We start from the raw sequence: 27,087 nt of genomic DNA on the forward strand, positions 1-27,087 counted from the left end.
TATCAAAATCTACACAAATGTTAAGATCCTAAAAAGGAAACTCGAGAGTTTCGTACAACAATACTCTTTAAGATAGGCTCTGGTTTTAAAGAGGTCAATGTGTAATTGGTATTCACTGTCTCCCTGGAAATGATCGTACACGTACATGCTGATTCCAAATGAGAAGGTGTTTTTTTATACGGAAGATATGTATTTAGAGAACATATGATGATTTGTTTCCATAGCTGCTGTATCTTGCTTGATACATAAAGAAAACTGAAATTAGAAATTCAAATTTTTCAGATTAGTCATTTGTTACGTTATGGAAAAATGAGATTTAGCCCTAGTAATGGAAAGAGAGAACGAATTAGAGAAGTATGAGGAGGAGAATGAGGTAGAGGAGGGTAAAGAAGAGGTTAAAGATGAGGAGGTTAAAGAAGAAGAAGAAGAAGAGGTGGAAGATGAGCAGGAGGGTAAAGAAGAAGAAGATGAGGCGGGTATAGAAGAAAAAGATGAGGAGGAGGGGGAGGTAGTTATTTCTGACGATGAAACTTATCGACTACTAAAGGTAAATCTTCGATTATTTTAAAGCAATGCTCAGAATCCATTTGATTTTGATGCGAATATGGATCCTGCTGATCCACCCAGAAAAAAAATGGATCCGAATCCAGGGCATGAGATTTACTGATTTTTTAACAAAAGAATTATTTTAATCTTTTTTCGCTTATTTCTTGCTAAAATTTGAAGAACCATTTGAAGAATAAAAAAATGTCCGATACTCATTTTTCAACAGTGTAGATTTGGGTTTTGGAAACAATAAGTTTTATATAACGTTTTCGGTTAATACTTTCGTTGATCCGCATGATCCAGGAAGCAAAACTATTACGGATCTAATGGATCTGGATCCTGAGCACTGTTCTAAATAATGGAACATATAGATTAAAAATAGGATTTATGCACGCTAATCGGTTGAAGCATGAATATTCAATGATTAAACCTCATGGATCTTTATTTACAAAAACTTAGAAAATCTCTAAATTTATAGGACTCCGACTCTGAAAATGAGCTTCTACTGGACCTTGATCATGATTGCAATGATCTTCTGGAGGATGAGGTAGGATTCATAGGTTAGCAAGTAAAGATAAGCTTATCGTTCAACACAGGGAAAAAATACCATGAACCTCTAAATCCAATGCGTCAAATTAGTGCTCTGAGCCCGTTCTCTCTATAGATAGTGGTCGTGTGGTTCACGTCCTTTGGAAGATGATAGTTTGTCCGCTAGATGTCTCTCGTATGAGTTATCTATCTATCAGATACGAATTTTGTGCGAGACATCTAGCGGCCAAATTATCGTCCCCCTAAGTACGTGAACTTCACGACCACAGTTTACACACTATTATGGAGAGAACGGGCTCTGGTGTGGGAAGAGATTAGAGAAAAGAGAATCCAGGGGCAAAACAGCTTTTATTCAAGGGACGGGACTATGATTCATGAGTAAATATAATTTTAGGAGGTACACAAATTATGAATCTTTATAAAGGGGTTTGAAAGTTTGAAAAGTACTAGATATAAATACATGATAAATACCGAGTGTAATAAAGGAGAGGAATTGTAGGATCCGACACTACTGATTTGCGGATTTCATAATAATTGCAGGGGGGCGCCCCCCCCCCCCTGCAGAATGAAAAGAAAGATTCGCAAATATCATTATCACAGGAGTCAGGAATAATAAAACCAAAAGAGTTATTGTAGCAATTGTAGTTCTTCTATGGTTAGTTTAAAAAAAAAAATATTTTTATCTGTCTGAATTCTTAACATTTAAATTTAATGTAAAAAAGTTCAGAACTGTATTCAAACTTTGAATTATTTTGGTAAAATATTCTAAGTTTGAAATATCAAAGGTTTACACCACTCGGTGCAAAGATTTAGGGATTAGAATATTTGAGTTTGTGGCAAAAACTCAGTTCCAAATCTAGACAACATTCTGAGACTGAACTTGGCAAACTTCTAACTGATTATCTTATTTGATAACTTTAACCTGTTTATCTTCTTTGAAAGAACTTCTATAAAATCGAAAATGAAATAAGATTATGAATGTTGGTTAGAATGATCTATCATAAACTTCCGGAGAAAACGTAACATTATCTGTCCTTTTTCTATGTAGATGATTAAAATTATAAATGTATTTTGATGTGTTTTTTTCAGAATATATAAATGATTATTTCTTGTAATTATATCTGTACAAGGCACATATCAAATTTTCTTTGGCGCGATCCGCGCACACAGGAAAAGAATTGATTGACTCATATCGTTAATTTTACAGTTGTTGAAAGTATAAATTTTTGAAAACACAAGAAAAAAACGATTTGAAATCTGCATGCAGCAACTAAAAAGTTCCTTTTTTCGACATCAAACCCTTAAAAAAGCAATTTTGTTTTGAAAAAAATTTCTTAAGGGGGGTGCAAGACCCCCTTTACCCACCCCCAGTCCATTGCAAAATAATATTTTGCCCCCCCCCCCCCTAGCAAAAGTGCTAGTTCCGCCTCTGTTATTAACTGTCACAACATCTATTTTTTTTACAGCGTTTCTTTGTCTCCCTTTAGTGTCTTTTACTGCATGTATTGTGAGTTGTCACAAAAAAAATTAGGCATGATTGGTTCAGCCGTTTTATACATTTATTTTTATAAAATAGGCAGACAAGCAAAATATGTATAGATGAAGCCAAAAATAGAGGGGGGAGGGTCTTAATGTAAGTGCTCCTTTTGTGTAAAATAATGCAAATCATGTTATTTTACTCGCCCTGTATCATGTATAAATTGATTTTTTTTTTAAGGATTTGAACACAGAACCCAAACCTTCAGTTGATAAACCTATTCCCAATATTAAACCAGATGAGGTTCAAACAAAGAAGAAAACATTTGTTCCCGTCGTTTGGGAGAACACAGCGGTTCAGGGTCACGAAGTAAAAGATGATTTAAAGAAAACCCCGTCCTTAGCAAATTCAAGTCTTAACGTAAGCAATCAAGATGAAGCTGAACAAAGTCAGGGTAAAGGACGAGGTTTGAATGTAGGGGATAATTCTGATTCATGTATAGGATTTCCTAGAGTTGGATTAAGAGACCGCCTAGATTTAAGGAGAAAAGAAATAGATAATTTCGCCAGGACCAGGAATTCAGTTAAACTTAATCAACGAGGTACATTTATCTCATCTTTTTGTTAAATATTATAATTTATTTATGCCATTTTATAATCTAGTTTGGAGACCGTATCCTAAACAGCTCATCCCTAGACAATTTGGTAGAGGACAGTTCAGCCCTAGACCATTTGGTAGAGGATTTCAGCGTTGTAGTTTAATTTCCAGAGGAGGAGGAGAAACGGGGAATCAAGCACAGTTCGGCGGGTACGTGAATCCTTGGGAAAACCCTGTCCAAACATTTGGCAGAGCTTTAGTTAAACCTGATCAAGCTAAGTTCCTGGAACATGAGTTCAAACTTGACGGTCAACTCAGTTCAGGGAATCAGTTAAATAACAACGTCGAAGGATCAAAACTTCCACAAGGCCTTCATACAAATCTTGGTTCTAAATCCGCAACCAAGGAACAGATCAACAATGTAAGTTTGGATCAAGACTTAAATACTGAAGATGAGAAATTCAAAACCTTGAAGAACCCGATACTAAACTCGGATTTCCAAGCTCTAGGTATGCCAGTAACCTCAGAGCAGTCGGAGGTACATGGATCTCCGAAGTACAGTTCAGATGAACAGGTCAAGACGCTTGTTACTTTTTCTTCCTAAACAGATAAACCTTTTAGCCAAGTTGGGAGACCCCCCCCCCTGCAATCCCCGGCAATTGGTCTGCTCATTCAAGTTTTTTCATTTTTATTTAATTTTCTTAATCAATTCAATTAATAAAAAATTACCGAGAGAAATTATTTTGCATTATAATATATCTAATATAAATTAATTTATTCAAGATTGATTAAAACTATTAAAATTAAAAATGTTCCTGAAGAGTAACTTGATACTTATACCAGAGCCTTGGAACCTCAAGATATTTCTTTGATCAAGAATTTTATTTATTTGGGTTTGAGGGGTCCAAAAAGTCCTAAGCTGATGGATCGAGTCCATTTATTTGTTAAAATACTTCTATTTTGTGGTTAGGATAATAAAATGACAATCTGACTATATCTGAAAATATTAGGATAAAACTTAAATAAACAGGGGTTTGTTAACAGGGGGTTTATTTCATTTATTATTTTCAATATTTCCCCAGCTTTGCATCCAATATCCTATACTGTTAAGTAAAGGATACAAAATAAATTTACGTATGAACATGCCGATGTATCAAATCTAACTTTGGGGGGTTTCTTTAATTCTTTAAATGAAATTAGTCCCACAGGGACCAAAGGAAAAGGGTACACGTAAGAGACTCACAAATTTTTTACATAAATGAATATTGAATCCCCAGATTTATGTAATATACATGCATAATTATTACACCTAGACGAATTTAATGAATTGAAGAGAGGTCATTGAATTACCTTATACCACCGCGCCGGTTCAAATTCTGAATCACTGATTCACTAAATCCTAATGAATCTTTAACTTTGAATAGGCAATTCAAAATTTGAACTAGGTGATGATGGTTAAACGAGTTCTCGCAACTTATTAAATCCGAGCTCTGTTTATATGTAGATTGTAGATAGATTGTTTTTATTTTTTACTGTAGGATCCAGGGAACTTCTCTAATACCGAAGATGCTGATACTGAAGATGAAATTATTCTAATCCACGAGACTAGAGTTTCATCGAATCAGCAAATTCTCTCTGAACCTGGTGACATGAATTTATCCTCTAACCTCCCTGATCCTACATTTATCCTTCCAAGGTTTAATACAGGAGTTCCTATTCCAGTTGGAACCAGGATAGCGATCCATTGTAGATTCTCTCAACTTCAACCTTTAAGAGGTAGTAATTCTTAGAATTTTTATATTTAAGAGGTAGTAATTCTTAGAATTTATATATTTAAGAGGTAGTAATTCTTAGAATTTATATATTTAAGAGGTAGTAATTCTTAGAATTTATATATTTAAGAGGTAGTAATTCTTAGAATTTATATATTTAAGTTTTAATCCATTTTCGTTTAAACTATATAAGTGGAATATACCCTCTCCTGCAGGAGCTAAGTTATCTCATAACACTTTTAACACATATTTCAATATTTCATTTGTTCGTATTTTTTACATCATAAAAATGTTTACAAATTTTAATCCTTTCTCGTTTTTGTTCAGTGAATGTGGAAGTTGTAATATTCGGGGCCAACGTCTTAATTGAACCCCTCCAAAATATTTTTATATACAATATTTCTAACGAAATCAAAAATTGCGTAAACACATTTTTGTCAGTGAAATCCATGATGGTATTTCTTTGTAATTCAAAAAAATTGACGAGGAAAAAAGAAATTAAATTAATTTGGATTTTTTAATTATAAAGCTATTTTTATACTTTAGGTTTGAGCGGATCCTGTGCTAGATGCAACAGTTTTGCTGATTTCTGTAAACCGTGTTTCGAGGAGCAAATGTAAGTCCGCTTCATGCTTCAAGTCGCTAAACCCATTGTAAAGATGATGTAGATTTGTGATAATTTATTCAATTCTTCATTTTTTTCTTTATTAGAACTAGGGGATAATATCCCTAGGGCTGGGATATTTAAAGAAGTTATAAATAGGTCTCTAAGTTTAATTTGTTAATAATAAAACTACCATTCAACATCAATCATAGCTCTTGATCAATAGTGTCTCCAAACTAAACAATAAACACTATCTCTTTCTTAATTATGTTGTACGGACGCATATATCTTTGTTTCTGTTCAAACGAAAAGAGAGATGCATGAATATCACATGTCATCACAATTTTGCACTGCAAATATATGTAATCATAGATTTTTTATGTTCTTTAGTGCTACCATAATTATCACTTTATTATTTTTTTGAGATACTGCATTGAGAACATTATTCGGTATCGATAGTTTTCCTAAATTCCATTAGCTTTGCTCGAGGAATAAAGTAGCAATTTTTTATTTCTTTATACTGTGCTTTTTTTCAATAAAAGTTGTTACAAAACTGCTTTGTGTTCAATAATATATTTTTTTCAATAAAAGTTGTTACAAAACTGTTTTATGTTCAATAATATATTTTTCTTCAATAAAAGTTGTTACAAAACTGTTTTGTGTTCAATAATATATTTTTCTTCAATAAAAGTTGTTACAAAACTGTTTTGAGTTTATTAATATCATTAACTCGCCTAAAAAGACGGTATTCTTTTTTAACTTTAATGCTAATTGGTAAAAGTTTATTCATATATATTTATTCAGTATTCGGAATTATATATAATAAATAAACTTGTTAAGTGATGGGTTCATATAGAATTTGAGTATTGTCAGTTTGTGATGTACTGTTGTTGACCTTTAAAAAAGGTCAGAAAATATATAAATAAAGAAATCAGGAAAAACCCAAATATTCTATAACATTTATTTAAGAAAAATAAAATTTGTTTTGAAATATTTGCACATATTGCGAAGTTAAAATTGGTTGATTGAAATTAATAAAGGAAAGACAAACATCAGCAGCAACTTCATGTTGATTAATAGTGTTGAAAGGATTGGAACAGTTGGAGCTTCATGATGGTCAGCTCACAGGTGTCAGCATCTTGGCAGCAAAGGGTTCACATCTAAGCGACAGTCCTTGAGGGTTTGCAGTCAGTAACATGTGTAGGGAGGAACTTGAATTGCCTCTCAACCCCAGGACATGCGACTGTGGAGGGGGGGGTTTTGCAATCTGTAACATGTGTAGGGAGGAACTTGAATTGCCTCTCAACCCCGGGACATGCGACTGCCTTGGAGGTCGGCTTAGACATTAGCAGCATTTGTTGCTAGAGTAGACATCGGCGGCGGTATGAAGGAGTTAGTAGTTCCTGATTAGAGGTGTTCACATCTCGACATTCTAAAGCTAACTGACGCTGGGGTGAAGTGGGAGCTAGGGTGAGCGGGGATTTGACATGTGGGGCGTGCTTGCTTCATTTCGTGGTTCCTGTGTACACACGCATTTAGAGAATTAACAGAGGCATTTTGGGTCGGTAAAATCGTCTTCCTTATATTTTCGAATTTATGTTAACAACTGTATACAAAGCATTCTAGAAAAAACTATTTGAAAATAATTATTAGAAATTATAAAAGAGTAAGAAAAATAAATGCTGAAGGTTTACTCTGGTGTTTACTACAACTGCTGGTTGAATTCCTTTTCCACTCTTGACAAAACTTTATCCCTCTCCTCTTCAGTTTGAACCAATCTGAGATCTCATCACACAGTTTTCCATCCTTCTCCTGCATGTATATAACCTGGAGCAGTAAAATAATCTGTTCCTGTTCTCTAGTCAATTATATATATATAGTGATTGTGCACTTCTTTGTCAACCGTCTTGAAGGGAGGAAATCTTCTTCCTGTAGGAGTAGGACGTGATAGCCAGTGCTCCTCCTTGCAGAAATCTAAAGTATGGAATAATTATTCTTTATAAACACTAAACAGGGTGTCTCAAAAAACACATCTACTTTTAAATCTTCTTTGATGTTTAGGTATTTTATCTTTAATGCAGTTGTCAGTTTTTGGCTTAATTTAAATAGAAACTTTTTGTCCTGGGATTTCCAAAAGTTGGTTCACCTATTTTTTCTTTTAAATTTGACAAAAATATTAGCAACATATGTCCAAATTTCAATTTACAGTTTTTTTCTATTTTCGTCAATTTTAAAAATACCGCGACAGAAGGCCCCATTTTTAAATAACTCATAACATGTCAAATCCTATTTAATCTGTCGGAAATTTTAAAAAGTCGTTACTAATTGTGATGTGAAGAAAAGAGATTTTCAAGAAATAAAAAAAAGATAATGTTTATTGGAACTGCTTCGTAAAATTCTATTGAACTAAAATAAAAATAAATTGCACTGAACCAACTTTGCAGTTTTTTACTTCACTAATTGAGATTCTACCATGATAATCTTGATTAAAAACCGTATTGGTTGATCTCACCTTACAAAGTTATCTCCAGTAAGAGGACCCATAGCAAACAATCCTGGCACGTTTAATGATTGATGAGTGTACACATCTATATCTATAGGATTCTCCCGTTCTATCGGAGCTCCAGGAACCTGTCCCAACTCTGAATCAGTTTTCAGGAACTCTAGGTCTGGCGTTGCTCCAATTAAAACCAGAACAAAGGAAACCTTAAACAGTTCATTTGTTAGCTTATAAGCACATTGTACAATGTACACTGCACAGTGTAAATAGGGTTCCAAATAACCTAAGACCGGAATGAAGACCATAAAATTGTCCTATATATTCGTTATCGGTTTCACCGTTAGTCCCGTTAGAGGATAAAGTTTGAACGTAAACAATTTTGTGAGATTTTTTGAAAAAAAAATTCAAAAATGTGGTCTACCATTTTTATCTTAACAATAACAGGATGTTATTTGCATTATTGATCTGAGGGTTAACAAAAGACGATATAGAAGTCACTAAATTCCCATCTTTATTAGAACAAAGTTTCATATAGTATATGTGTCATCCTAAACTAAGCTTTCGGTGCGTATTGAGGTTATCGGCAGTCCTTTTACCGAATAAATAGTGGATTTTAGTGGAGAGTGCTAGTAGGTTAGGTATATATACCTTGACGGTTAAATTTGTGAACGGACCCTTAAGCACTGCTTGTCTATCCCGGATAATCTGACTAACATCAGTTTGAGAAAATGCTCTGTAGCGAGGGTGCTCGCGATCCACAAACTCTCCTCGTAGTACTCGCTGACTTTCCACACTACCTTCTGCCATCATTTGATGAATCTAGAGAACACGAAAATTTAAAATCAAAGTAATATTATATTGAACTGAACACTTGGCTCAAATTCTAAATTTATAATTCCTTTATCTTTGCTACCTGATGGTGTAAACCTTTAAACTTTGATCATTTGATCTTTAAAGAATTCAAAGTTTGAAGTGTCTAAGGTCAACGACATTAGTTTGCAAAGATATAAAGATTAGAAAATTTAAATTGAAGTATTAAAAGAAAATAATTTTTTTGTTGAAGTTTTTAAATCCCAGTTTACCGCAGTTTACCTTGTGATACTCGTGAGTATAGATTGACTGGAAGTTTATAGTTTACCTTGTGATACTCTGTGTATAGATTGACCGGAATTTTATAGTTTACCTTGTGATACTCGTGAGTATAGATTGACTGGAAGTTTACTGTTTACCTTGTGATACTCTGGGTATAGATTGACAGGATGTTTATTGTTTACCTTGTGATACTCTGGGTATATATTGACAGGATGTTTATAGTTTACCTTGTGATACTCTGGGTATAAATTGACAGGATGTTTATTGTTTACCTTGTGATACTCTGGGTAAAGATTGACCGGAAGTTTGTTGAATATCAGCTGAGAATCATCAACTGCACGACGGAACACGTGCACAACAGGGATATCATAACTCTACACAATTTATGTAATTAACACTCAAACAATTCATTCAATTCATAGAATTTCATGAATTCATACAAAACATGAATCTGTCTAGTTCAGACCACTTTTCCTTTTAATTAGCTCTTTAACGTTAGAAGAAGTAAAATAAACTGTTCTAAACCAAATTTGTTTATTTTAAATCATTGATTTTCAGAATTGTGAGGTTTTCAAATCCTGCACATTACAATGAATAATGTAAATAGCTCAATTACTGAGCTTTATTTTCATGGAAAATCCTATTCTAGCTTTAAAACTTTAAAACTTTTAAAGAGCAAAAACTGTAAAAAAATTGTTGTGCCTAAATGTGGTAAAAAATCTTAAGATGCAATCTGAATCTGATTTGGGAATCCCAGTGTAATGATGCATTTAAGAAATTCAGCTGGATGAGATGGTCGGGGGGGGGGGGGGTGAGTAAAGTACAATCGTCGTCGTCGCATATATCAATACAATTAAGACGACTTTAGATTTAAATTTTGATTTATATCAAGCTGTTAAACAGCATTGATACACATACACATATGAAGTCAAGATAAGCTATTAATTAAAAAAAAACTTTACTTTGATTACGTGCTTTGTATTTCGAATCAAAATTTTAATAAAAAAGTCGTCTTGATTGTACGGATATAATCATCTACCATTGTATAGGAGACAGTTAATAACATTTTGAACTATTACCTGTGCACAAATGATAGCATCAGCTGCAGAAAGTCCTGCTCCGATAATCATTATTGGATCAGAGTTAGGAGTAACAGCTCCTGCTTCTATAGCAATCTCAAGCTCTCTAAACCAAACAACCAATATTCAATTTTAGTTTTTAGTGAATTACGTAAGCTTATCTTTTTTCAAAAATGTTGAAAACTTTTATGTTTATTTAACTATAAACATGATTTTTAATATCACTGGTGATTTTGCAAGCACTGACAAGGTAGAATATATTTTTAATAAGAGATTATTTCATGATTGTTGTTACACTGAGTTCTAATAAACATAACAAATGTATTCATCTGTATAATAAAACAAGACATTCGCACAAATGTTCCCTATAGCCGGCAAAATGGCTGGACCGAATGGGCTGAAATTGTTTAAGGGTACCCTGGGGGTAACAGGCTAAAAAATTCTAAAATTTGTATTTCTCCACAAATCGAACTTTTTTTCAAAAATTGTATTTTTTTCAATAATGGATTTTTTATTCTACGGGCAATGCCAGGTCCTTGAGCTAGCTATTATTATTATTATTATAGGAAAACAACCGACAGCATTCAATATTGCAGATTCATGGTTTATATAGTTCAGACATTTTCAAATGTTTAAAGTATTTGGTTGAATTCCTTAAGCTATGAATTACAAAGTTCAATTCTTCTCCAGGTACCTCCAGCCTGTTGGGTTTATCTAATCCTAAATTATTAGTTTTTTTATGAAAATCATTCAAATCTAATAAATTTGAAAACCTTTGATTTACATAAACTTTTTAATGTCCAATTCTGGGAATTCTGGACTATACAGGTTGTCCCAAAAAACATGGGAATTCAGTGACGAATTGGATATCGTCTTTGTAATGAATTAGCATTGCATTGTAATACCTAATAACATTGTTATGTCTGCTAGAGTTTATTTTATGAAAAGGGTAAAGACTGTAAAGATGTGTCTAATGTCTCTAATGTCTCCGCAAGGTAAACAGTGAAGTTTACTCTGTTTGTATTCTGCAATTTTCTTGTTTTACTAAATACAACCGTATGGAGTCAAAACATAAACAAACAAAATGTGAACATATCAGACGAAACTCTTACAGATTACAGCTTTCTCAGTAGGTATCGCTATACTAAATCAAAGAATTATTTAAAAAGACGATATTGAATTCGTCACTGAATTCCCATGTTTATTGGGACACCCTGTATCAACGTTGAATTATCAATAGAACTAAAAACCTGAATCAAAATGTACTTAAAGGCCATGCAATTGTGCGCAAGTAAAATCCACTTGCCTTGAAAACCTAACTCTCATCCCACAATTAAAGAAAATGTTATAAAGAAATGTGAACTTGTATCCAATAAACTTCAAAACGGCTGAACCAATCGGGCACAAATTTTGTGTGGTCAGGTACTTGAATATACCTGTAGCTAGAACTACATTATGTGTCAGGTACTTGAATATACCAGTAGCTAGAACTACATTATGTGTCATCAGGTACTTGAATATACCTGTAGCTAGAACTACATTATGTGTCAGGTACTTGAAAGGTTTGGTTTCTCTCTCTCCTGTCTCTGAGGTCTGGATTTCATAACCTCGCACCTCGTACAGGCTCTCAGGGTTTTCACAACTAAATTAGAAATTATATTTAAATATATTTTTTTTAACACATTTCTTTACAAATATATTTAAAATTGTTTTCTCAAAATTGAAGTTTAAAAAAATGATTTCAATATAGTTGCAGTTTTCAAACTTGATTTAACCAGTATGAATGAGAAACTGGGTTGGGTGTCTCCAGTTTATTCCAGTTAAAAAAAGGGGATGTGTGGATCTTTATTCTACATAATCATCTTCACAGGTTTGAATTGTAATTACTAATTGATTGTCCATGAATATCATATTAAACCGATGAAGTTTATTTAAAACTATGCAATTGCCCCTTTCAAAATTTTAAAGCCCTCTGCACCATGTATATAAACTAAGCATTCTCGATATTCTAGTTTTTATCAGTTCAGAAAATCTAGTTTATATGACACGGCATAGTATAATGTATACTGCAGTATATACACGCCAATCTATATAATAAAACAAGACATTCGTATATATGATGTTTCCATATAGCCGGCCAAACGGCTAGACCGACTGGGCTGAAATTTTTTGCGGGCACTGTGGCCGGGGGGTGTTATACTGTTATAGGCTAACACAATTCAACAATTTTTTCAAAATATGTTTATTTATTTTTAAATTTTTTTCCCGGGCAACGCCGGGCCCTTCAGCTAGTACTATAGTAATAGTATTTATTGTAGCTGTTTGCTGTAAACAGTGAGAACCAGAAAACTGTGGAATAGGAAGACGACTTTCAAATGATTTTCAGGTGTTTTAATGTTGTTACAAAGCAAATAGTTTTAATAGTAAAAATCCAATCTGTTTACACTGCACAATTGTTGTATCTCATGTTCACAGGAATATATAAAATTTTACTGAGTCTAAAAGTTGTCTCCTTATTTCACAGTTTTCTGGTTCTCATTGTAAGTTAACATTCGCATAGATTTAACATGAGTTTTCCTGAAAGCCATGAATGCGATATTGTTTTTTCCTTAATTACATGATCATTGGAAGCAGACCTTTATTAACTATGGTAACGATAAAAGACAAAAAAGACATGTTAATGTGCTGTTCTGTATAAATAGGACGGGTTAGCTAACATTGTAAACCATGATAAAGTTAATGATATGATGAATGAAATGTTTCATCAACGGGTTAGACATAGTTTCATGGGTTCTATATATTTTAGGTTTTCCCAAGATATAATAAATTAATGAGAAAAAAAGGCTTCATTAACTGGTTATAAATAATTTACAGGCCTAACTGTTAAAGGGAACTATTTCAGGCGTTCGCAAGATTTTTGGAGGTTGTGATGTTTTTGGAAAAATATCTTGAATTGTATAAATGAACGAACCTAAATGCAGACAGAGGAAGAGATTTAGCGGAGCAGGATAGTTTACAGTATCCTGGAGAGTTTAATTCTGCTCCGGGTATCCTGCTACACTGGATATCCTCCAGCTGGGACGGGTTCAAGGAAGGTCTCCTGGGTAGACTGAACAGTGCTGGGTTGATGATAGGATCCCAGCTCGGACATATATCAGTATCATATCCCTTAACAACATCAAGGTTTTGATATAGAAATAATTTACTGGTTTTATTCAATATTCTACTAATAAACTAAACAAAGGTTTTAAGTAAATTGCAAACCAAGATCAAGCTCTCACGCACAAGCATTATTTTTACAATTACTCCTTTTAATCTTAAGCTAGAAACTAGGTTATTGCATTTTAAAAATGTAAATGTCTAGGGCTACAAAAAGTATAAGTAAGTTTGTGAGGTGAAACCAAAGGCCATGGCGTTACGACACTCTTTAAAGTCTAGGCTTTCTAAAAATTTGATTGATAACTTTCAGAGTTTTCTAGATATCAGTGCTGATACAAGTTCTTTCTTGATCCACTCACCCTATAAGAGCATCAAAAAAGATTTTATGTTTTTTTAGTTTTTTTTTTTACTTTCATTTCATCTTTAGAAACCAAGATGTCAAAATGGTTGTGTGGTTTTGTTCCTTCGTCAATACTATAAAGGAATTGAGTAATTGTCACAAACAATAATTTTACAATCCTGCTTAACTAGTCAAAGTTTGAAATGAAATCATCAGATAGCAAAGATATAGGAATTAGAAAATCTGAGTTTGTTGCAAGTACTTAGTTTCTTTAAACGTTGAATTTTGACTCTATAGTTTTTCTTGTTGTTGTAACACGGTAAAGAAGAGATTGTTATACGCTTTCTGGTTAAGTTGCCACAAAAACAAAAACAAAACCAAGAACTACAGATCTGATCTGAAGTATTTACTCGGTCTGTGATAAATGATAATAACTTACCGGGATAGAAAATGAGAATGAATTACTGGTTTCAATATCACAGGGAGGAGTTTGTTTACTCTCAGCAGAGCTTGATGCTCTCCCGGAGTCGTTAAAGTCGGATCCACTTGTTCTGCGTTCTCTTGATTCACGATCACAGGCGCTGAAAACAAATATTACGTCATTAAAAAAAATATAGATATTTTGCCTCTTTCTTCTGGGTGCCATGGAAACCTTTCAATGTTTACATTTTAAAAATAAAAATTTTAATAAAAATCTTGCAGGTAAATATATTGTTTAACATGGTATTGGAAACCAGCATAATAATGTTCATCTTTAAAGTCTAATCTTTTAAAATCAAATTGTTGAAGATGGTTGAAACATTCCAACCTTGATTCAGGAGAATCTCTAGATGGACTGCTGGAGTGATAAGTCAAAGAACTACAACAGCTAGAGAGCTCTCCATCCTCCATACAGAACATCTCATCCTCACCTCCAGTCTCATCTATAGTATAGTATAATAAACCTCCATTCTCATCTGTAGTTTTATATTTAACCTCCATTCTTATCTATAGTAAAGTACAATCAACATCCATTCTTATCTTTAGTATAGTATAGTCAACCTTCATTCTCATCTATAGTATAGTATAATTAACCTCCATTCTTATCTATAGTAAAGTATAATCAACATCCATTCTTATCTTTAGTATAGTAAAATCAACCTTCATTCTCATCTATAGTATAGTATAATCAACCTCCATTCTCATCTAGTATAGTATAATTAATCTCCATTCTCATCTATAGTCTAGTAAAATCAACCTCCATTCTCATCTATAGTATAGTAAAATTAATCTCCATTCTCATCTATAGAAGTATAATTAACCTTCATTCTCATCTATAGTATAGCATAATTAATCTCCATTCTCATCTATAGAAGTATAATTAACCTTCATTCTCATCTATAGTATAGTATCAACATTCATTTTCATTTATAGTATAGTATAATCAACCTCCAGTCTCATCTATAGTACAGTATAATCAACCTCCATTCTCATCTTTAGTACAGTATAATCAACCTCCATTCTCATCTATAGTATAGTATAATTAATCTCCATTCTTATCTACAGTAAAGTATAATCAACCTTCATTCTCATCTATAGTATAGTATAATTAATCTCCATTCTCATCTACAGGGTGTTCCAATAAACATGGGAATTCAGTGACGAATTCGATATCGTCTTTTTAAATAATTCTTTGATTTAGTATAGTGATACCTACTGAGAAAGCTGTAATCTGTAAGAGTTTCGTCTGCTATGTTCACATTTTGTTTGTTTATGTTTTGATTGTATACGGTTGTCCTTAGTAAAATAAGAAAATTGCAGTATACAAACAGAGTAAACTTGTCCGTCTTCACTGTTCATCTTGCGGAGACATTATTGACACATCTTTACAGTCTTTTACCCTTTTTTATAAAATAAACTCTAGCAGACATGACAATATTATGGGTTTTGAAATTAGGTATTACAATGCTAATTCATAACAAAGACAATATCGAATTCGTCACTGAATTCCTATGTTTTTTGGGACACCCTGTATAGTATAGTATAATAAACCTTCATTCTTACATTCGTACATTCAAGTTTTGACAAATTGTTTAAACATGATAAAGTATAATAAAAATACCTTTTAAACTCTGGGATAAGATGTTTATTGGCTCCTTGTTGGTGCAGATCTTAGGAGAGGAGGATTTCTCCTCGCTTAGACAAGGTTGATATCTTCTCTTCTCCGGGTTAGTTGGACAATGCAGGATCTGCTTCACGTGTGTCACAACAGTGTTGTTCCTGAAATGGTGGATTTGAATTAATTGTATATTAAACTAACTGAAGAGCCCGGCGTTGCCCGTTGAAGTTTTTTAAAAATCTAATTTTTAAAAAATAATTTTTGAAAAAAACAATTACAATTTTTGAAAAAAAAAATTCGATTTTTGAATAAAAAAATCAAATTTTTTTACCTATGTTTCCCCCCAGGGTACCCATTGGTTTCCTCAAAAATTGTCAGCCAATGCGATCCAGCCGTTTGGCCAGCTTTAGCTAACATATATATAAACATACAAATATATATATATTTATATATATATATGTATATATAAGCAAAGAGCTTTATTATATAAATTAAGGTTCTGCAATTACAGATTATAGAACTAACTTCTCCAGGCACCCTTCAAAGAACTAACCTGAAATTCTCAAATACTTTATATAATACTTATCTAGAGTTCTCCATGTAACCGTAAGTTCTCTGGGTGATCTATAACAGTAACAACCTTATTTTCTCCAGGTATATATTAAAATACAAACCTAAAGTTCTCCAGGGATAATTTAGAATACTAACCTGAAGTTCTCTAGGTATACTTCAGAATACTAATTAAAAGTTTTCCAGGTATACTTTAGAATACTAACCAAAAGCTTTCCAGGTATACTCTAGAACATTTACTTATAGTTCTTAAAGTAAACTCTCAAGGTATACTCTACAATAATATCCTAAAGTTCTCCAGGTATACTTTAGAATACCAACCTAAAGTTCTCCAGGTATACTTTAGAATACTGACCTAAAGTTCTCCAGGTATACTCTAGAATACTAAGCTAAAGTTCTCCAGTTTACTCTAAGATACAAGCCTAAAGTTCTTTAGCTTACTCTAAGATACTAACCTAAAGTTCTCCAAGTGTACTCTAGAATACTAACCTAAAGTTCTCCAGTTTACTCTAAGATACTAGCCTAAAGTTCTCCAGTTTACTCTAAGATACTAACCTAAAGTTCTCCAGGTATAATCTAGAATACTAACCTAAAGTTCTCCAGTTTACTCTAAGATACAAACCTAAAGTTCTGTGAAAGATCCATGATATCCACGTAGTCCATGTAGTACTGAGCTACATTAGAAAAGCTTGTTCTTCTAAATAAAAAAACAGGCTAATAAAAAAACTAAAACTAAAGACGGAATTACCACTGATTTAAAGGATAATATATTTGAAAAAGACAATTACAAACTGTATTAATTCTACCTGTTTACAAGTGCAGTATTATGCGCTTCCCACTTGGGCATACTCAGGTTAGGGAGCTGCATCCAGGCACCTAGACTTACAGTCTTCAGGTTTCCATCTAGGGTCTAGATAATAAATAGTTACGGAGCTGCATCCAGGCACCTAGACTTACAGTCTTCAGGTTTCCATCTAGGGTCTAGATAATAAATAGTTAGGTAGCTGCATCCAGGCACCTAGACTTACAGTCTTCAGGTTCCGTCTAGGGTCTAGATAAAAAATAGTTACGGAGCTGCATCCAGGCACCTAGACTTACAGTCTTCAGGTTTCCATCTAGGGTCTAGATAATNCAGCTACAGTATCTATTTCATGCATTTTGTTAATATAACAGTCCCCAGTTACCTGGTTAGAAAGCAGATCAAACGGATGAGTTTGATCTTAATATTCGTAATTGTCCATGACAAAGGAAATTAGTTCATACCACACACACTATAATCCCTATATCTCTGTAACCCGATGTTGCAGACCTTTGATATCTAAACGCTAAGAAATTCAAGAACACGAATAAGTTAAACTTTCTGATCAAAAGCCCAGCGTAACCCACAGAAAAAAAATTTGAAAAAAATGTTTTTTAGCCTATATGTCACCCTCAGGCTACCCTTGAGTGTCCTCAAATAAGTTCAGCCTACTCGGTCCAGCCGTTTGGCCGGCTATACGCAACATATATATATATATATATATATATGTCTTGTTTTATTATAGAGAAGATAAATGTTGAAAAGTAAAGTAAACTAATATGCCAAATATCGTAAATATTACGCATAGAAATGATAAGCTAGATAGTCTCCATCGCGGCCATTGAACTTTTTAGATTTTTATAAAACAGATCAAAATGTTTTAACAAATTACTAAATGAAAGAAAATATAGCTTTGTAAAAAGGAAGTAATTTAAAAAACCGTGTGGCACTAAATTATAAAGAAAGTTTTTAACAAATTTTTTAAACAAATATAAAGAAAAATAAAGAATGTAGACATCTTTTATTATTAAGTAGGTTTTAACTTTTTTGAAATCTTCAAATTTAGTTTCGCTAAATAAAAAGTATTTATTTCTGGTGTGTTGTAAAGTCAAAAATGGCTTTCTTGTTTTAACATTATAATTAAAAACTAAAACACAATTGAAGGAGAATGTCAGATCAACTTAATTCAAACATTTCGTGCTTTCCGTGTTCAAACATTATCAAATATTCATCTGGATCTAGAACTTTCAATCACAAATAAATCTGTATTTCTAATATTATACTCCACCCTAGAAATATATGTTTAACCCTAATCTACTATATACTCTACCCTAGAAATATATATATTTAACCCTAATCTACTATACTCCACCCTAGAAATATATGTTTAACCCTAATCTACTATATACTCTACCCTAGAACTATATATTTAACCCTAATCTTCTATACTCTACCCTAGAACTATATGTTTAACCCTAATCTACTATATACTCTACCCTAGAACTATATATTTAACCCTAATCTACTATACTCTACCCTAGAAATATATGTTTAACCCTAATCTTCTATACTCCACCCTATAAATATATGTTTAACCCTAATCTACTATACTCTACCCTAGAACTATATATTTAACTCTAATCTACTATATACTCTACCCTAGAACTATATGTTTAACCCTGTTTATACCTGCCAAACTCCTCCAGGTTTCCCCCTGCCTAAGACAACATGTTTAACCCTCCTGCTTGTATCCTGTCTCCAGTCTAGAAGTGAAGGTAGATCTAGTCCTAGATCTGCCTGTGGGTGCTGGAGAGTGTCTAGCAGGAGGGAAACTGGATTATTAGATCTTCCCTCCAGTCCCTAGAAATATTAAAATTTTATAATTTTTAAAAAGGTATTTTTCAGAATTTAGAAAAAATCGAAGATCTAGTCAACATTATTGTTTGCATTTTCAATCACAGCAGTCTTATTATATCAAAAAGTTTCCAGTTCAAATTTGTGAGAAGAGGGCTGTTTTTGTTATTTTTAATCTCATAAATCTTCATATACAGAGTAAATTGCGATAAGCAATTTCATACATAAATTCTAATATTCGTGCATTTCAAAATATATTTTTGTACGTTTGAACATGTAATGTTCTCGTTAATAAAAGTTTGAAAAAGAATTTTTTTTTCTAATTTCCTTCAAAAATATATTTTAATGGAAGATAGAGTTTTGCATTTTTAAAACCCCTCTTATTTTGTAAAAGCTTACATCTGAGAGAAAGGCAAGATCTTGTTCTACTAAGGATAGATCAGGTTCCTGCTGTAGACGGGTATGGAGCAGTTCATCCTCACTTTCTCCTGTATAGTAAGGCCAGTTTCCGGAAAGCATGTAGGACAGGGAGATACCACTTGGACCATTTCCTAAACAGCAATAGAATGTCGTCTTTAATCTTGATATTGTAAAATGTGTTTTTTTGATTGATTTAAAAAAAGAAAATTTTGAAATATTTAAGTATTTGGAGTCACAAAGTTGTAAGAAGAAGCTCAGGAACCCCTGGACCGATTTGCCTCAAATTTTGATTGAAACTTGAGAGAGCGCTGGGAATTTTCCTCGCTTGGTTTTGAGATTCTTAATTGAGTGGGTCCACTTCTTTAAAGAAAAATATCTAAAATCTTAATTTACGACAAAGCACGGTTAAACGGTGGGACTATCTATGACAACCATGAGCAACGCTGGGTTCCCAAGCTGGTGTTGTTATAAAAGATAGAGAATAAATGACCATTCTTGATATTTAGACGGAAAAAAAGAATAACTCACTCTCGCATCTACGTGAGGTGAACGTTAAAATTTACGTTCGCTGTTTACAATTCATATTTTTTAAGGTTGATTTTATTGAAATTATAATATTAAAATTTTTTCCTTTAAACATATTTCATCATATTTCAACATGTATCAAACATGTAAATAAAGTAAGAACATATGACGGAGTTTATGATTGTTAATACAAAACAATGGTGAGTGGAAAATTTTAAAATGTATTGCGTCACAATATAATTATGAAAATTTCTGTGAAACCATTTAAAGGTATAAACATTATAAGAATATAAAAATAAACAATACCTGAAGGAAATGAAATGAATGCTATCATGATTGATAATAAAAAATATTGCACAACTACCTTTCCTTCTTTTACAGATATAAAAACTGTAGGGGGTTACTGAATATGTTTCTTTAAATCATGGATATAGACAGTGTTCACTCATTTTATAATATCTTAAAGGGAGTGAAAACTTAATTTTAAGTGACCCACCATGGAAAGATTGCAATGCCTGATTTACAACGGTACGTACCCTAGAAACTTTATCTGATCAAATATGAATTATATATTAATGTTTTTAATATTTAAAACAAATTATTTTCAATTGTGGTTTCTCGACAAAAAGTGGCTTGCGCATTATATTTCTACTGCAGGAACATTATTGATCTGCAGATACAAGTTTTGATGGTACTGTTGTAAATGGGGCATTGCTATTCTTGCATGGAGGGTTACTAGAAATTAACCTTACAGTCCCTTCAAGACGGATTTAAATATATCTTTGTATACGTAAAACCCACCAATTATGACAAACTCGTAAACATCGGTTTCCGTGATCTCCTGGTCCTTGTTTATCTCCGGGTTCTGTTTATGGTTCGAACAGCATCTGGCCCCAGAGCAAGCTGCTGCCGGCATATTGATCAATTCAGGTTTAGAGTCAACTTTATCACGTCCCTCCTACTCACACACCGATAACAGACTGAAAATAAACTATATAATATTTACAGCTTTATTCATGAGTCCGGCTCGAACACGTGGAAAATTAAGAATGTCCCGAAAATTATTAAATTTTAAGACTTTTATAAAATGTATGATTTTTGTCCCCAAAAGTAGAAAATTCCCACAGAGATAAAAATATATCCATCCCTGTTTATATTGTCAAAATCAAACCCCCCCCCCCCCACTAATCTCCTGATATATATTTGACCACCACTTTTCCAGTCCTAACCGTATAGATATTGGATATATTCTACTAAATCAACCCCTCCCCCCACTAATCTCCTGATATATATTTGACCACCACTTTTCCAGTCCTAACCGTATAGATATTGGATATATTCTACTAAATCAACCCCTCCCCCCACTAATCTCCTGATATATATTTGACCACCACTTTTCCAGTCCTAACCGTATAGATATTGGATATATTCTACTAAATCAACCCCTCCCCCCACTAATCTCCTGATATATATTTGACCACCACTTTTCCAGTCCTAACCGTATAGATATTGGATATATTCTACTAAATCGTCTCCATTTTTATTTTGGTCATGTAAAAGTTTTACAGTTTTTGCCAAGATGTCACAAAGGAATTGAGTCTTTGCCACAAACTCTGGTTTTTAAATCTCTATATCTTAACAACCCAATGTTGTAGGCCTTAGTTATTTCAAACTATGACTTCTGTTATATCAAACAATCAAAGTTTGAAATATCTAAGGTTTACATAATTTGGTTGTAGATATATAGGTATTAGAAAATTGGGATTTGTTGCAAAGACTCAATTCCTTTGTCATTTAAATCCCCAAAAAATAATGATTTAAATTTCGTTCGTTATCTTTGCAGTTTTTCATTTCAAAGTTATTTAAAAGTTTTTTTTTTACAAAATTTTACATTCACAAGGTTATATTTGCAATGGGCCATGACCTGCATCTCATAATGTTGCTTCATGCTGATTTATGCATGCTTTCTACACAAAGTAAAAGTGCATACTGGCAGAAAGTTATGAGTTTAAAGAACTGTTTAATCTAGGATAATTCTAGAAAATCAATTTCATCATTTTTTACAAACTTTACATTTTACCACAATTAGTTCACATTTATACTAAAGTGTAAACATTGTGTGGTTAAGAAAAATGTTTATGAAAATACAAAAGAATATGAAAGAAAATTTAATTCTAATTTTTTTCAACTTTTATTGTCTACAAGAAAAACTAAATAAGGATTAGAAATTTTAATTAAAAATGTTGAGTGTTAGACCCTTATCTATTATATTTCTTATTTACATAGTAATTATAAATAGCTTGTAAGTTTGCAGGAAGGACAGACAATAAGTATGAAATAGATTTGATAGATAGAATTTGATAAGAAATATTTGTCTAATGTACAATTACCGCGTATACAATAACCTATTCTGAATATTTCTTATACAAATGGAGTACCGTCTGCAAAGCATGTATAACAATATGGTAGGCGGGCCGCGTCAGTTGTTTGTATCTCCAGATATATTTCATACTTATTGAGTACAGAACAATACAATTGAAAAAATATTACTGCAGTTAGACTTGCTGGAAAAGCAGAATTACTAAAAAATAAACTTCAGTTATATCTTTGTACGTACAAACAAATTTAAAAAGATGTTAATCATTTTATATGATTGATTTTTAAATGAGAGAATTTGAAAGAGAAAGAGAGAAATGAGCGAGTAGGAGCAATTTTAGACGAATTTACGGAGAAAATTTAATTTAAAAATTTTTAAGGTTTCAAATTAACAAAAATATAATTATACCCCCCCCCCCCCTCCACCACCAAACACACACACATAAAACTTTACATTTTATAACAAGAATAAATTTACAAATAAAAAGTATGGTTTAAAAAACCTTTTTTGCAACTGTGACGTTTATCACTTGAAAAATTAAACCAATTATGTTTCAATTAAACAATTTTATTAGTTAATAATTTCATATTGGATTGAATTAAACAAAACTTGAAGGCTTCTAAAAATCAACATTTTTTAAAATAAAAGTTAACCTTTTCCTGACGAAAAAAAATCCTTGCCGATCGAATTCACTGAAATTTTGAACTAAATTGCGGATTTTTCAGATTAAACTTGTCGATTTCTAACATTTTTGGTGGCTTGAAAAATAATTAGATAAGATTTTTCATGTTAATCATAATTTTTGGTCAAGTTTAGAAGGAAAATTGATATTAATTCAATAAACATGTGTAAAACTATTTCACCACTGCTGTTTCGCATTCTTTAAAAGTTACTACACACCCAAAACGTGAAAACCACCTTTCTAACTGATCTTTAAATCTTGAAAAACCACTTTTGTATCATCTATCAAGTTATCAGTCTATCTGCAACCACAAGAATAGAATTAGCAAAGATCAAATAAGAAGCTGATTCACACAAACTGTTTAAAGATAATAATAGAAATTGAGTCTTTGTCACAAAACTCGGATTTTCTAATCACTGAAATCTAAACATATCTGAAAAATTATTCATCAAATGTTTAGACAGCCTAGACCTCGGTTTTACCTCACCAACTCTCATATACACTTTTGCAGCGCTAGACATATATATTTCAAGATTTCTAGCCCAAGTTTTAAATTCGAGTAAATTTCAAAATACGGATCGATTTTTGTGTGAGGGCCTGCACACCTTGGTTTGCAGTATAATCACCATATCTCTTCAACCCTTTGTTGTAGACCTTCGATATTTCAAGTTATGTTTCCTGTTGGGTCAAATAATCTAAATATGAAATATCAAAAGTTTCCTAGATCAGGTTACCAAGATATATAGGGATTAGAAAATTTGACTTTGTGGTAAGGATTCAATACCTTTAGGAGATGAGCACCAAAGTTTTTATCATTATTTATTATTTATAAAAAATGCCCCCACCTATCGGAATTCATTAAATTATTTCGAAAAAAATATTTGTCGTAATTGTTGAACTATAGAAAATATATCTTTGTGAATCATGGATGTCACGTGAGCTCAAATAAAGGGAATTCAATTCACAAAGGCTTTAAAGCAGCACTTTCACCATGTTTTTTCTTCGAAAATATAGTTTTTTTTAAGCTTGCCATTCATTGGAACGAAGCGAGTTATAAATCTTGTCATTTTGGCACGGTTTAGACTCATAATGTGGATAGTTTTAACCACTGCAGACAACATCGGCCAAATAATTTTATTTTTGTATAAATTGTTACCAAAAAGGTGTACAAATATTTTAACAACACAAAACGGAAAAAGGCCATGAGAGTATAAATCAAAACAACAGAAAAATGTTAAAAAAGCTCATTTGACAAATTACCATCATTCATTTTCTGATTGATGATTTAGCTAAATCGTTATTGATATCAAATCTAAGCAATTTTCTGTATTCTTTGAAATATAAAAAACTTACGTATTTTAGTGAAAAAAAATTTTATTAATCAAAAATATATAGAAGTTAATCGTTATATTCATTAAACATTTTTTGAAGCAAATTTCAAACATGGCATACAACTTTCCGACCCCCCATACCCAAGCACTCTTAAATTGCAGACAGAAAAATAAGTATAGTTATAGTATACACGAAAATATCAATCAATCATAAATAATTATTTTTATAAATAATAAATAAGTTTTGTTCCTTCAACCCGGAACTAGGAAATAAGTACAGAATAATTATTGTTTTTGTTTTTCAGAGAAATTAGTCATTTCTTTAGTTTGTCTACAAAATATATTGACTTGCGTGTGGGAAGACTGTCCACATGAACAACGTGTTTTTTCTTGTACATTTTTCCCATGGGCGTACAGGAGCTTTAGTGCACCCCCTAGCAGAATTTTTACCCGTCATTTTGAAAAAAATATTGATTCGTTTTTTACCTATATTAAAAAACCTTATTCTTTTATACTTAGGCTTTGCTTGGGTTACCATTATTTCTTGTGTTTATTTTCTTTAAAAAGTAAATGGATAAAGGAATTGAGTTTTTGCCACAACCTCAAATTTTCTAATTTCTATATCTCTGGAACTAGGGGGTATAAACCTTTGATATTTCAAACTTAGATTATTTGATCTAACAGAATTAATAGTTTGAAATATCTAAGGTCTACGACATTGGGTTGCTAAGATATAGGAATAAGAATATTTAAGTTTGTGGCAAAAACTCAGTTCCTTTAAAAAAAATTAAAAACTTGTCCTTTGATGTCCAATTTTTCAGTTTTTTTTTCCAAAACGTCCTTCATTTTTCATCGAAAAAATAAACAAAAACAGTTTATAGCGTTTGATTCAACAAAAATTTAAGCAAAAGTATAAATTAAAAATATGGAACACAAGATATTTTTTGATAAATTTGAAAGTTATGTAATATTGAATTTTACAGACACAGAAAATGCCGGTCTATGTATTATTACTTACCGGGATTTAGTTTGAACTGTAATCCAGGTTTTCCAATCTACCGATCACTAATCCTACAGATCTTAATCCTTCCATAGTAAGGAGTAAGGATATATCAAGGTTCTAGGATATCTAGGATTACCCCTGGGAGCGCGGGTTCTACACACACACAGTAGCACCAGGCAAAGTCTCCCAGCCTACTAGTACTAGAGTCTCAGTCTGCACTCTGCAGTCACACAAACTTTAAACAGATAGATAGATAGAGAGATATAGATATTCAGACAGATAGATAGATACAGAGACTGTAGATATTATAGACTGATAAAATGATATAAATATAGAAGTATCTGTCACAATTCATGTACAATTCTTAATGTTTTTAAAGTTTAATAAAAAATGAAAATATTAAATACTCCTTTTTTGTTGAAAGAGCTTGATGGAACACCTTATGCATGCACATCCTGCATGCACAATGTACATCTATAGTTACATTTTCATATTTATATTAACAAGTTTGAAGTAGAATATTTATAGATAGATCGATAGATAGACAGATAGATAGAAAAGAAGAGTGATACAATTGCCTAGAATAGTTTAAGCATGCGCAGGAGAGAATATATTGAGTAAAGCCAGGGTTCGTATATTTTGAACCCTTCAGGGTTGGGTTCATAGTGAACGGAGTATATAATAAAGACAGGTTATATATTTGACATTTCTAGAACACGTTTCAAAGCAACCGAGCCTTTGCCACAAAATCAAATATTCTAATAAATAAAATATAAATGTTTTAAAAGCTTGAAGGGGCTGACTTAATGTTTAATATTTCATAAAAAAGTGTTCTGCTCTGAATAGACTAATTTTATTATAGTTTGGTTGGACGAGTAGGACTTCTAAATTGAATTGTTCATCAAAACTATTTTCATTACATAAGAGAAACTTTGCAAAAAAATTCTTGAAACCAGTGCAACATTTTGCGCCTAAATACTGGTTTTGAGAACTCAGTGAGACAATTCTGTTCCAGACTGTCATTACATAACGTTAAATACCAACCCACCCACTTCTTAGAGAAGACTGTACAGAACTATTTTCTTATATTCATGCTTTCCTTCAAACTGCAGATAACTTTTTCATTCTTTTCCAAAACATTAAATAAGCCATTAAAAGACGACTTGAATTGACCTTGGAATAAAAATATTTATTGAGGTCGTCTTTTCAGTCTCATCTTTGGTGGGTAACACTGCATTTAATACAATGATCCACTGAGTGCAAGCTTTCACGCAAACATTGACAAGAATCTTGACAAGGATATATTACAAACCAAAAGCCGAAAGCACTTCAAGGGATATGAGTAGCCTCATATCTTTGCAATCTAATGGTGTAAACCTTTGATATTTCAAACTAGACTACATGATCCAACACAATTCAAAGCTTAAAAAGGTCTACAGCATTTTGTTGCATAGATACAGTAATTAAAAAATCAGAGTTTGTTGGAAAGAGTCAATTCCTTTGACACTGTCTTGGAAATTGATTCATAATTTTCGTAGCTGTCTGTATGGATAATATAGATATGTTAGCTATAAGCTGGCCAAACGGCTGGACTAAAGGTAAACAAAATTGGAAAATTTTTCTTCTTCAAATTGAAAAAATAAAACTTTTATTCTACGGCCAACTCCAGGCACTTCAATTAATATTATTTATGTAATTGTGTGATATAACTAT

At 32.3% G+C, this 27,087-nt stretch overlaps 2 protein-coding genes across 4 annotated transcripts; one reads left to right on the forward strand and one right to left on the reverse strand.

Annotated features, from left to right (window-relative positions):
* Nucleotides 1–261: 261 nt before the first annotated feature.
* Nucleotides 262–6,197, forward strand: LOC111710884 (troponin T, cardiac muscle). The gene is made up of 6 exons (XM_023485061.1): nucleotides 262–547; nucleotides 1,025–1,093; nucleotides 2,813–3,173; nucleotides 3,235–3,743; nucleotides 4,708–4,945; nucleotides 5,488–6,197. Exons 1-6 carry the CDS (start codon nucleotides 329–331, stop codon nucleotides 5,559–5,561), a joined length of 1,470 nt encoding a protein of 489 aa, XP_023340829.1. The 5' UTR covers nucleotides 262–328; the 3' UTR covers nucleotides 5,562–6,197.
* A 903-nt stretch (nucleotides 6,198–7,100) lies between these two features.
* LOC111710882 (oxidative stress-induced growth inhibitor 2) lies at nucleotides 7,101–25,600 on the reverse strand. 3 transcript variants are annotated; one of them, XM_023485058.1, is made up of 17 exons: nucleotides 25,390–25,600; nucleotides 20,783–20,961; nucleotides 19,436–19,587; nucleotides 18,872–19,042; nucleotides 17,190–17,293; nucleotides 17,006–17,080; nucleotides 15,817–15,974; nucleotides 14,524–14,638; nucleotides 14,155–14,296; nucleotides 13,188–13,384; nucleotides 11,740–11,858; nucleotides 10,870–10,936; nucleotides 10,217–10,322; nucleotides 9,410–9,511; nucleotides 8,694–8,864; nucleotides 8,058–8,251; nucleotides 7,101–7,519 (listed from the first exon to the last, which is right to left on the reverse strand). In XM_023485058.1, the coding sequence occupies exons 2-17, from the start codon at nucleotides 20,895–20,897 to the stop codon at nucleotides 7,444–7,446; spliced, it is 2,064 nt and encodes a 687-aa protein (XP_023340826.1). In that variant the 5' UTR covers nucleotides 20,898–20,961; nucleotides 25,390–25,600; the 3' UTR covers nucleotides 7,101–7,443. The 3 variants fall into 3 exon arrangements, with proteins under 3 accessions (XP_023340826.1, XP_023340827.1, XP_023340828.1); XM_023485059.1 differs by lacking the exon at nucleotides 25,390–25,600 and adding an exon at nucleotides 23,012–23,072; XM_023485060.1 differs by lacking the exon at nucleotides 25,390–25,600 and adding an exon at nucleotides 21,906–21,927.
* Nucleotides 25,601–27,087: the final 1,487 nt, after the last annotated feature.

Source organism: Eurytemora carolleeae, unplaced genomic scaffold, assembly GCF_000591075.1.
Source record: "Eurytemora carolleeae unplaced genomic scaffold, Eaff_2.0 scaffold678, whole genome shotgun sequence".
Classification (NCBI taxonomy): Eukaryota; Metazoa; Arthropoda; class Copepoda; order Calanoida; family Temoridae; genus Eurytemora; species Eurytemora carolleeae.